The sequence below is a fragment of the Phlebotomus papatasi genome, chromosome 3 (genome assembly GCF_024763615.1).
Source record: "Phlebotomus papatasi isolate M1 chromosome 3, Ppap_2.1, whole genome shotgun sequence".
Classification (NCBI taxonomy): Eukaryota; Metazoa; Arthropoda; class Insecta; order Diptera; family Psychodidae; genus Phlebotomus; species Phlebotomus papatasi.
The window spans coordinates 57,287,145-57,299,788 of NC_077224.1; the positions used below are offsets into that span (position 1 = coordinate 57,287,145).

Here is a 12,644-nt window from a genome sequence, read left to right on the forward strand (position 1 = left end):
TCACTCTTAATACATTCTAAAATGCATAAAAATGTAGACATTACATTTGTGGCCTATTTCGGCCACCTTCATTCTCACAGTTCCTTGCCCTTCTGGAATTCTTCTAATGTATTTTTTAGATCATCTTGTTCGGCGAAGCGACATTTTTTGTTATTTTTTTCATTGTATTATTTCTAGAGTATGCAAAAACTAAAAATTCAATGAAATTAGAGAAAAAAATGTGGCCGAAATTACAAGCTGGCCGGAATTTGGCACACTTACCCTATATCACACTGGTTTCAGTCAAAACGAGTAACGCCCAATCCTCAGTTCTCTGAGACGGATAAAATCGTAACACCAAGTTGAACACATGTTCAAAAAACTCCAATAATCTGTCACACTTTTCGCAAAAATAATTTTCATTAATATATTCTGATGAGTGAGAGATATTTTCTTAATTTTGATTACAGTAGAGTCTTCTAAATTCGAACGCTCGGGGGGTATTTTTGACATTTCTCACATCCCAAATTCGAACGATTTTTTCAAAAGCAACGAAATTTATGTGAGATTTAATTGTACTTTGAATTAAATGCCCGTACTTTCTCACAAATTTTAGTGGTAACATACTTTCTTTTATTTTACACGATCAAAATGTATGTAAACATTCAGGAAGAAGTACATGAATTCAATGAATTTTCAATCATCAAGGAATACAAATTTTTTAACATAACCCCACAATTGACATTTTGAATCCAAACGTCGTTCGAATTTGAAAGATTGAGATTTAAGAGACTCTACTGTACTTTAGCTGGAGTGTCCGATGTTTCACTCAAAGTGGCCGATATAACAAGCTCACTTAATACTTGCGTAGATTTTATTTTTTGATATTTTAAATATTTTGACTAAATCTTTACGTTTAGTTCAGCAACATAGGGTTAAGTTAAAGAAATCTGTCGCAAATTTATTGAGGTTTTCGTTCTTATTTTTTTCTACTTTTTCTACATATTCGTCACCTGTTTAAATGTGATTATGACTTTATCGCTAAGATACCGTAATAATTGAGATAAGAACTTTTTACCTCTACTGCATCATATCAATTTACTTGTAGAGTTTAGTTTGAGTGCTACGTTCGCTACTTTTCAGAGTTTTCTCATTGACGGTGTAAATTTTTGTATAAAATTCTTGCACTTATCTTCAGATGGAAATTAGATGGTTACCTTGTCACTGAATTTATTTATTTTTTTATTCTGTGTTCAATAACCATAACTTTGGCAGAGGTTTATCGACTGAATATTGCCAATGAGTGGGCTTTAATTTGTATATATAGTTTTTGATTGTGAATGAACATAAATGGAGAGGAATGAGAGACAATCAGAAATTCTCAGTTACGAATCCGTAGCTGAGAATATCAATTCGTATCTTGGTATTTTATGGGGAATTTTTTTTCTCTTCATTTTGTTGAATAATATGTGAAAAATGAAATTTGTTGAGAGTGATGAGATATTTATGGTGATGTTTCTTTGGGCTAATTTCAGACGCTCTACTCGCCGATCTCCAAAATTCTGTGCCACCAGGAGGAGCGTCCCAGCATCACTACAATGCCAATTCATCTGGAGGATATGGGAGTTTGCGCTCAAAACAGTCACCACAGTCGGTAAGGAGAGAAATTGGATACGGTGTGTTGATGTGGGATTTGTGTGTGAGTGTGTTGGTAAGGTGAATGAGTCATTGGAAAAAGCGTAGAAGTGATGTGAAGTGACTCTGCCTTTGCAAGAGACGTGTGGCTCGTTGGTCTAGGGGTATGATTCTCGCTTCGGGTGCGAGAGGTCCCGGGTTCAATTCCCGGACGAGCCCTTTCTTTCCAATTTTTTTTCTTGCATATTGACTTTCTTTTTTTATCCAATGGAACAATTGAAATGAATAATTAAATTTTTGCCCTCAATATTTGCCCAAGAATGGGGCTGGAAGTGGAGATAGAGAAAAAAAAGATGACAATGTTGCGCTGGGGGAGAAAATGTGGTATATATTGCACTCGGCACGATAATTCTTGGCGCATATCCAACTAATACCAAGGAAGAAAAAAAAAAACAGGCAAGCTAAAGATGATGGTGAAACATGCTTGATGGTTGAAAGAGAGGAACGTGTACATTATTCGTTCATAAATGAAATAATAGTGATCAAAAATATATCAAGAAATCGTCTTGGTGCTTTTTTAACACATCCGACTTGAGCTATTCGGGACGGTGTTGTTGTTGTTGTTGTGTCTTCTTGAAATAGAAAAAAAAGACACGGAAAAGTAGAGTCCAAGGAGAAGGGTTTTCCAAATTATGAAATTTCACGTTTTGATTAAATACAAAGTAAATATATAAAACGAATGTGGCAGAGTTATTTATTCTATAAGAAGTTTTTTTTTGGTCTATTAATAAGTCATCCAGCGTATCGACAGAGTGATAAATTGGTGTTTTTTTCCCTCTTCAAAAAAAAAAAAAAAACAGCCAACTTACCATGGCCAGAGTCAGCACTCATCTCCAGGCGTCAATGGAGCTGTTCGTGGATCAGGATCTCTGCCACGAAATGTTGGTTCCAATACGGGAAATCTCTCGGAATTAGATTCTCTGCTTGAGGATCTCAGTTCCCAGCGATATGGTCGGAGTCTCGATCGTAAGGGAGAGAATGGCTACTCGGTTAGGTATGCCAATGATTCCACAGTTAGACCTTCTGTGGATAGTTTGTTGGATGAACTTAGCAGTGCAAATACTACTGGACCAACTTATGCTGTGCCCAATGGGTAAGTTAAAAAAAAAGAAAAACAATTATATTTCCTTGGGGGAAAAATCTGCCTCTGTTCGATGACGGAAGCATCCAAATATTCAATTTGTTTGCTCAACTTTTCCGCCCCGCCACAAAATTTCACATGTTTAGCATTTTTTTATTTATTTTTCTCACCCAAAAATTCTTCAACTCTATGCATCTCACATTGCTTCAATGTTCAGATATATTTGGGATTTTCTCAATCAACATGCGGTATTGAGAGATTTTTCAGCGGAGAAAGTTAATTTTTTCAACAATATTCAATCAACAGCTTTTATGCGTATACGCAAGGGGATAGGATTTTTGCAAAAATTCACAATATTTGTCTATTTCACCTATTTTTGAAAATGTCTAAACAATTTTTCAATTTCTGCAACACAAGTGTAGATTTTGAAAATAAATTTTAAAAAAATAATCTTGATGGTTTAAAAAAGAAAAAAGGAAATTGAAGTCACGTGTCGTCAAATGGAATTTAACTAGAGGAGACAATTGAACTGTAATAAGCTTAAAATTCAAAAGTTTTTTAAATTTCTTTATTTTTAAAAGTCATTGACTCAATATTATAATATCTTTTTATTTCCTTTTTATTTCCTAAAATGTCACAACTAAAAACTAAAAATACTTATGTAAGGATACTAGTTAATAGTATCCCTAGTTAATAGGATCACTAGTTAATACGTTTCGCTCCTTGGAAATTACAAAGGACGAACTCATTAGAACCATTTTTCAGGATTAGCAAGAAAAATATTCAATTTGCTGGAACTGAATATCTCGATTTTATTCTAGGCAAAGACGATGCATTTCTTTCTATTCGTCTAAGCATTAATATAAACATCGAAACTTTCATAATTTTACCTTTCAAAATTTTTTTTTCTCCAAAGTTGGTCCCCTGTAATTTTAAATCTGTATGATAGACCAAGGGATTGATCAGTATACCGCTCACGGTTCACTTGAGTGACGATCTATCGATCTCTTCCAAAAATAGTGCCAATCTGCCGATATGTGGTCAAATTGTGCCGATCTCCGCTCACGGTTCACTCTTAGAACCACTAATTCACCCCTTGTGATGGACAAATCTTTCTGGAACAAGAATGACAAGGGATCAATTTAAGGTTGAGTTAGGCATCGGTTTTACAAAAAAATATTAACGATGAATATATTTAATGCCCTATTACTTACAAATTGCGCGATCATTCAAAAAAAAAAAAGTTTTTCTTACACAGAAATTTAGTGGTTTACATTATCTGAGCCAAATTTCTAATCATATGTATTACAATATCAAAATCGCGAAACACTGAGTTGATCCCTTTCAATTTCCAAGGAGCAATTTGGTAACCAATCTAATCAAAATTAACTTAAAACCGAACAAGAACTTAACTTAATCTTTTTACTTTTATTATTTTTCACCGTACGATTTTTTTTACCGATTATAAAAAAAACAATCTGAATTTTTACAAATTTTCTTCAAATTTTTTTAGATCTTGTTTTTATTGTAATTTTTTACCAGTCAAATTTACAAATTGCACTCAGAGCGATAAACCGACACCCTTTAAAAATATCTGTATTTCGATACTTTCTCTATAATCTTGTTTAAACTACTCAATTCTTTTAAAATTAAAAAAATACCTATAATTTGAGGGAGAAAAATATAAATAAATTGCAAAACTAAGTGCTTTCTCAGAACTAAAAGACATAATGAAAAACGGAGGGAATTTTCGACTCTATTAGACCATAACTGACCTAGAGAAAATCTCACACAACTTTTTTGCAAATTAAAAAAAAAATAACGTTAGAGAGTTACCCCGAGGATCAGTGTGTCACCAGTGGTGACTCAAAAATAAATAATTATTTCTAACTATTTGTTAGAGGAAAAAAACGTTATGGGGTTAAGTGGGTCTCGAAGACTAAAAAACTGACATATTTTCTCTATTTTTTTTCAAAAATGAAAAATTTATTTCGTATTAAAAAAAAATTAAAAATTCACCCGTTGGAAACAGATTTTCGGAGGTCTCTTTTAAAAAAAAAACTTACTTTGCAGTGAAAACATTGCTCAGAATAAATTTATTTGACGTCACAAATATAAATATTTCCTATTAGCAGATAAATTAAACTCGTATTTAGACGAAGGATTTTTTGTTTCCTTGATTACAACTCATTTTGCAAGACAAAACATTATGTAAAATGCAATAAAACTGACATTTTTTTTATATATAAAATATTCCCAAAGAACAATTTATTTATTTTTTCAAAAGTACAAGATTAATGCCTTAGACACACCTACGACTTAAGCCAAGAGATGGCTTAACGTAATTATAATCAAAATAATGATCAGATTACATTTCCTTTAGTTTCTGACTTTAATTCGTCTCTCAGTTTAAGCCGAGAAACGGCTTAGTTAATGAGAAAGTGATGGGAATTTAGTCAAACCAATTTTTTGATTTAATCACGTTAAGCCGTCTCTTGGGTTAAGTCGTAAGTGTGTCTAGGGCACAAGTCATGTTTTAACTGGAAATACTTTGTTTTTTTTTTGTATCTGATGCATTTAATTTGAGTAATTGTGACTACCGAAGTATGTTTTTTTGAAAATGGTCTTTGAAAATCAGGTCTGAATGGGTGAATTTTCAAAATTTTTAAATGAATATTTTAGAAAATATACTTCAAATGTTACTTACTGGCTTTTATATGCCTAAAAACACGAAATAAATATTTTTTTATTATGCTGAAAAAACAATGAGAAATATGTTTTTTTACTCTCCGAAACTAATGGCGCTGGCACACCTTTTCAATTAAGTGAAATTCAATCGATTGAAATTCTACCTCTTACTCTTTCAAACTTAAATTTAGATGATGGCTGTCTCTTTCTGCCAAATGAAAATTGAAATTTCAATTTCATTTTCAATTTTCGTTTGACAAAAAGAGACAACAATATCTGATTTTAAGTAAAGAGTAAGAGGAAAAATTTCAATCGATTGAATTTCACTCAATTGAAAAGGTGTGCCAGCGCCATAACTTATTTTTTTAACCAAAGAATTGTATGAGTTGCTAGTTACTCATTGAACCTCAAAGAGTTAAAAAAAAGGTCAAGAAGGCTTCTTAAGTTTAGCTGAAAATTTCAGGTAGTCTATCTTTAAAAGGTCTTCACGATCACATTTACAATTAAAGGTATCATAAGAATGGTAACATAAAATTTCGGTTTTGTTATTCTGAATTTTATTATATTTTGTCTCAAAATTATTTTTATTTTTTCAAATACATTTTTGCACTTAATTCATAAACATAACATAAAGAATTTAAGCATATTTTATCCATTCGAAAATTTTTAAAAATTCGTCTTTTTAACCTGATTTTAAAAGGATTTTGAATTAGTTTTCAAAAACATAATTTTAAGAAGACCGCGATTAAAATTTTCTCGCAGACTAGCTGTACCTAAAGGTAAAGCCAGGATCTTTTAAGGATCTTAATGGTCCATTTTCATATGAATTTATTTTGATTGACTTGAAACTTTGGGAAAACATTTTTTTATGTTGAATTATAACAAAAAATTATTATTTTTGTTTTTTTTTTAAATTTGGAAACATGTTTAATCTCTCTCAAAAAATATTAACAATTAAAAATATAGATCTTTCATAAGTGTGACTTGGTCTATAAGGTCCGACTTTTTACACTAAAATCTAAAACTTTAGGAGATAATTTGATAAATCGAAATAAATACTCCAGTTTTTTGTTCATTTAAGATAAGATGTTCATTTAAGTCCGTATGAATTTTGTCTATTTCTAATATCAGATTATTCTAATTTCCGTCTTAGTGATTTAATTTAAATTTTATTTTATATTAAAATTGTTCAGTTCACTGGCAACACACTTTATTCATGGGGACTATATTCTTAATGAAAAGTGTCAACAAATAGTGTGAAAAATTCTTTCTGTGGCTAAAATAAGCACTCTGTTAGTGTAATAATGTTAATATCGTACGGAATCTTGCATTTTACTATGAAGTTCACTGAACGTTTCTCTCATTCTGTAAAAAAATCGACAATGATAAAGAAATTTGAAAATTCTCATACCAGATTTACTTGATACACTAAAAATTAATAATTCTGCGGTATTTTTATGGAATACTTTCTGTGAAATATTGATTTGAAATCCTTGCCAAAAGATGTTAAAAATTTTTTTTGCAAACATCAATTCATGCCAAATAAAAACAAGCCATACATATCTTTGAAAATTAAATCTTCAAAATGTTAGAAGAAAACTTATTTGGCTTGGTTAGTTTTTTTGTGTAAGATTTTGCTTTGCAAATTGTAATTAATTCTATTCTAATTATAGATAAAATATGGATTTGGACAGTATTTATATGTAGTTTAATGAATGAAACATCAAAACAAGAAGAAAGATATTTTATGAGTTGTATTCTAGAATTGAATCGTCTTCTCTGTTCTAGGCTAAATTACTAGAACACATAATTTTTTTAAGTTATTGATCGTAAAATAAAATAAAACATGTGTTAAATTTATCTTTGAATGAAATATAGTTAGAATTTGGAGTAAATTATCTTGCATTTTGCAGAACATCTACTCCGGAGCCTGGATCAAAGCCCGGAAAGCATGTCACAATAACTGTACGCGAGACCAAAACGGAACGTATGAGGTCTCAGTCTCCTCCAGGAGGTGAGAAACCAAATCATTTTATTGTTATTATTGTACAGAAATTGCTAATGATTGATGGATGATTTTTCCAGGTCATGAAGTTATGGAGTCTGTGACAAAAGAGGAAAAATCTTATACAAGCTCCACTCCATCGTTTCATGCATCGTCAGCTACGAAAGAATTGGACGATCTTATGGCCTCGCTGTCTGATTTCAAGGTAAGAAAATTTGTTATCCCAATAGATGGATTGTTTATGTTTTTGGGTCTGGCAATTATTTTGGGAATTATTTTGGCCAGAGAAATGATGATTGTGTTGAACAGGTATCTGAAGAAATCAGTTCGAGGAGTTCATTTCTCAGTGAATTTCACCTCACTGATTTCTAATGCTTTAAATAACACCATCTGATAGGCCCATTTAAAAACAATTAAAAATGAATAGAAGTGCCTCGTTGAAGTGTTTTAAAAAAAAAACGGATGAATTATTGGGTATTTTTCTGTTATTTAGAGACTTTTTCAGATGTATTTTTAGGTGTTTTGGGGAGAGAAAGCTCCTATTTTTACCAAATGACAGTATATTGGAAAATCAAAGGGTGTTTCATTGGAAGAAAACGATTTTTGAGAAATAATTTTAAACATAATTTCTCACAAAAAACAAATTACGCCTGATCTATTTAGTACAAACGGTTTTGTTGATAAAGGGGATTTTTAGAACAAGTGACTTTAAAAAAATAATTTGTTCCCGAAAAAAGATTTCATAAAAGTTTTTACTTTTAACAAACATTGTTCGTAACGTGAACACTTGACGAGTAATTTTTTTAATTTTTTCACAAACATTTGATCATAAATGTTCGTAAATGTTTGTAAATACAGTAAAAGATCGTAAAATTTTATCATTTGTTCGTAAAGTTTTGCCAGATAAACAAAAATTTATCAACAAATGTTAGTAAAAGAATATAAATGCTCGTCAAGTTTTCGTGTTACGAACAATGTCTGTGAAAAATATTATTACGAATTTTTCTGTGGGTTATACGATTTACAAGTATTTCGTATGTTCGCAGTAGGATTTCACAGATAATTTTGCGAAATTTTAGATAGATTTCATACAAATGTAATTTTGATTATTATCTATTTCAAATCTAAAAAATTAAGATGAAAAGTTTTCTTAAACTGTAATTTTTGCGCATTATGTGCTAGACAGACCAACGGTTTAAACACAGAAGCAGCTTATACGGGCTTCAGACCTAAGCCTTATCCATATGGCTTAACTGCTCTAATGTATTATAAGATTTTTTTAAGGCTTTTGACTTAAGATTGAAATATTAACTATTACAAATGACCCATAAGATTATGAAAAGAAAAATCAATAAACTTGGTTGCTATATTGGATTTTAACACCTTCGGAAACTGGGCTACACCTCTATTCTAAAAGCCACTTCAGCGTAATTATAATCAGAGTAATGATTAGACTACATTCCCATCAGTTCCTGTTATAAGCCGTAAGTCGGTTTAGGGGGTTTAGGGCATTACTCGTTAAAATAGTTCGATTACCCTAGTAATTCGATTTTATGCTTTAAAATTTGGTTTTTATTTATGAAATCGGTCTACAAAATCAACTTAGGATTGACATTAAAGCTTTGAATTTTGAGTCACAATTGAGATTAAACATTTATAAATGTGTACCTATCTAAAGCCCTAGACATACTTACGGCGTTATCACACTTGCACATTAAAATTTTAATGTGATTCACATTAATTGTCGCTTGTGAGCGTCCAAGTATGTTATTTGTGTCTTTGAGTCACTTCATATTTAGGGTTTTTTTTATTTATTGATAAAGAAGTGGACTTGGCCTGCAAAAATAAGTTTAAATTTACCTAAAGCATAAATATTTTTCACATTAAAATATTAAAGAAAAAATTGCATTAATTTTTCGCATTAATGCTATAAATCAATTTATATCAAATTTTGCGGGTCAAGTCTACCTTTTTATCAACAAATAGATCAAATTTTGAATATAAAATGATTTAAACACGCAAATTACACATTTGGAGTCTCACCAGCGACAATTAATGTGAATCATATTAAAATTTTAATGTGCAAGTGTGATAACACAGTTACACAGAAAAATGGAAAATTCTTAATCAGAAACAGCCAGGAATTTAATTTCAAATCCCTTCAGATGAATAATAATGAAAATAGGAAGACGAACACTTCCTCCGGTTGCGTCAGGGTTGTTTATCTTCTCAGGACAAGAAAAACACGTAGATCTTTGCCAAAGCTTTCGACGCTAACAACGCGCCTTCCTCAGTGGCTAAAAGGAGGGAAATTTTATTCGAGACAATCAAACTACATTTCTTTGTTTTATCAACTCACTGAAAATCGTGAATGACAGTGCCCTAATTCTGAATCCTTGATCATTTAGTTGTATCTGGATTTTGCAAATCTCAAGACTTTGTTCATTTTTCAGCTAAATGCTGAACTTAAGTTCCCAATCTCTTCGTGTGAAAGAGGTAGTGATTTTGGTTCATTTCATTCGCTCAAATCTTCAAAACTTAAATGACTCGGGGATTCACGTCCAAATTAATTTTCTAGAGTCTTGTATATATACTTAAATTTAGTATCAAAACTTTTCTGTGTGCTATATCAGAAATTCTTGTAACAATATGGGAATACACAAACTTTAAGAGAATTGCTGATTTGGTTATGAGTAAGTTTCGACAACTGTTAATCCAAGCGACGTAATTGTGCTTGAAGATTAAAACGACTTTGGAGAGCGTATTTGTTAAGTGATAGAGATAACTTTTATATCATTTGAAAGGTCTTTGAATCCTGTAGAATCCACAATCAGAATATTTAGATGAATATAGGTAAGGTTTGCGTGCAGTAAACCTTCAAACGAAGCGAATTTTCTTCTTGTTTGCAAAGAGAGTTGGTTCGTCATTTCTTATCTCATACGGTTTATAATTTGTTATCTATCTTACGGTTAAAAAATCACGAACCAGCTCATCATGCTTTTCTGTTAGAAAATTTTAAGGCTAGGGTAATTGTGCCAAATTTCGGAATAGTTGCATATAAGCACCGAAGTCCTAAGTTTGAAATGCAATATTTTTAATTCATATTGATATTTTTTGTTACTTCCTTTTCGGGAGGATTGTGTAGAACCTTGAAAACTAGTTTATCATCTTTGTTTTCTTTAAATTACTTCCTAAAATATTGAAAAATTAATAATATTATGGACATTGCTTTGGGTAGTATTCCGGCCACTTTGAGTGAAATACCGGCCACCTTTTTTCTGACCACCTTTTATAACGCAACGGATAGATTAAATTATACCTAAAATTTAACGGTCTTTATGTTAATACATCCTAAAATGTTATTCGAAGATAACATACATAATTTTAATTAATTTATTTGCATGGCCGAAATTACACTCAAAGTGGCTGAAATTTGGCACACTTCTCCGATGTAAAAATTGGTTTAATCGAGTGTGAACTAGTAAAAGTAAACATAAAATATAACATATCTACCCCATGGTATCTGACCACTAAACAACTTTACTGTTTTTTTTTTATTTTTCCCATCACTCATCTTCTCCGTATGCTAATTACTTGCGGTATTGAACTTGTTTTTCTAATTTTAAGAATGATCAGGGATTTACTGCTGAAACACCCTTTGAAATGAATTTGTGAGTTTTGGTCGAATTATCCTTCAATGTGATTTGATGAGCTTTTCTCTTGGCCAAAAAACCATTGATTTATCTGTTTTTTGTGCGACATTAAATGTATTTTAACCGTGCAGTTTCTCTTATTCTCTCTCCCTGGGGATCCAAATGGATTGACCATTCATTCCAATAAATTCATCTACACACTCCCCCTAGCCACCATTGCTGTTGGTGATTGCAAACACCAGAAAAAAAAAGATTGTGGAAGACGACAGAAAACATAAATAATTTTGGACAAGAGTTGGTTGGTTGAGGGAAAGGGGTATTTCTTATGGGTGTGGAACAGAAGCGCAATTTTTTTTTTTTTGAATTTGTAGCATCATCTGCGCAATGTTGGAGAGATGAGTATAGACGCGTGTCCTTTCTTGGCTCCATATAAACCAAGTAAAATTGGGGAAAAGTTTGTCGATGAGACGCTTGAGTTAAATGGATGGTGGTACTTTAAATCAAATTGAGGGGAAAATATTTTTGGGTGTTTGGTGCGCATGCTGATCTTGCTGACTTTTCCAAGTTGTGAAAATGATTCAAAGTGAAAAATCTTGCGCTGATGTTTGGTGTGTGTGAAGACTTTTCTCACAGTCGTAGTCCATCATTCATTCGGTTAGCATCACTTTTAAAATTTGCTCTCTTGATTTTCTTCTTGGGATCTAAGGGGGTTTGTTTTGGGGGATTTTTTATCAAGGGGATTTTTAGGGGGATTGTTTTGGATGGTTTTTTTTAAAGATATAATTTTACGGTTTTGAATTTTTTTTGGATCTTCATGGGAAACGAGGGAAAAAAATTATTTTAGAGAAATTAAATATAGACTGAGAAGTGCTCAGTTTTTGCACGTAGACTTTCCAACGCGACTTAGAACGCGAGGCACAGAGATGGAGGAATTATTTGGGTCAATTTTGTGTTTTAATAATGTAGAAAAGACAGGAATATCTTCTGCGGATTTTTCTTTTTGGGGATTTTTTTTTGTTAGGGTTTTGTGTGATTTTGTGTTTTATTTCAGGTGAACTCCAACAATCATCGTCATCAGACGGTTACGGACTACGCCAAGCCAAACAAGGGTGTGTCGCATATTCAGCAGTACTCACAAGTGACGACAACCACAACAACAACAACCAATCAACCCCGTGATCAGTTGGATTCTATGCTTGGAAATTTGCAGGCCAATATGAATCGTCAGGGTGTTACAACGACACAGAAGGGATGCTGCTCGGGTTGCGATAAACCCATTGTGGGGCAGGTGATTACGGCATTGGGCAAGACATGGCATCCGGAACATTTTACGTGCAATCACTGCAATCAGGAATTGGGTACGAGGAATTTCTTTGAGAGAGATGGACATCCCTATTGTGAACCGGACTATCACAATCTCTTCAGTCCACGCTGTGCTTACTGCAATGGAGCTATTCTCGATGTGAGGAACATTTCAAGATAAAATTCGAGATAGAAGGATGTCTTTAGAAAGAGGGTTTAATGGGGATTTTCTTTTTCGTTT

At 32.2% G+C, this 12,644-nt stretch overlaps 1 protein-coding gene and 1 non-coding gene across 12 annotated transcripts in view; both read left to right on the forward strand.

Annotated features, from left to right (window-relative positions):
- Nucleotides 1–12,644, forward strand: part of LOC129806958 (leupaxin) — a 51,947-nt gene that overhangs the window by 29,654 nt on the left and 9,649 nt on the right. For 9 of the 11 annotated variants that reach the window (XM_055855843.1, XM_055855846.1, XM_055855835.1 and 6 more), the window contains 5 exons: nt 1,515–1,633; nt 2,475–2,767; nt 7,357–7,457; nt 7,529–7,653; nt 12,153–12,563. In XM_055855843.1, coding sequence (XP_055711818.1) covers nt 1,515–1,633; nt 2,475–2,767; nt 7,357–7,457; nt 7,529–7,653; nt 12,153–12,563 — 1,049 coding nt within the window. Of the gene's footprint in view, nt 1–1,097; nt 1,403–1,514; nt 1,634–2,129; nt 2,337–2,474; nt 2,768–7,356; nt 7,458–7,528; nt 7,654–12,152; nt 12,564–12,644 lie in introns of those variants that run through there. The other 2 variants (XM_055855841.1, XM_055855845.1) reach the window with 2 other exon arrangements.
- On the forward strand, nt 1,762–1,833 carry Trnap-cgg (transfer RNA proline (anticodon CGG)). Its single transcript has one exon. It is a non-coding gene; the product is annotated as a tRNA-Pro (tRNA).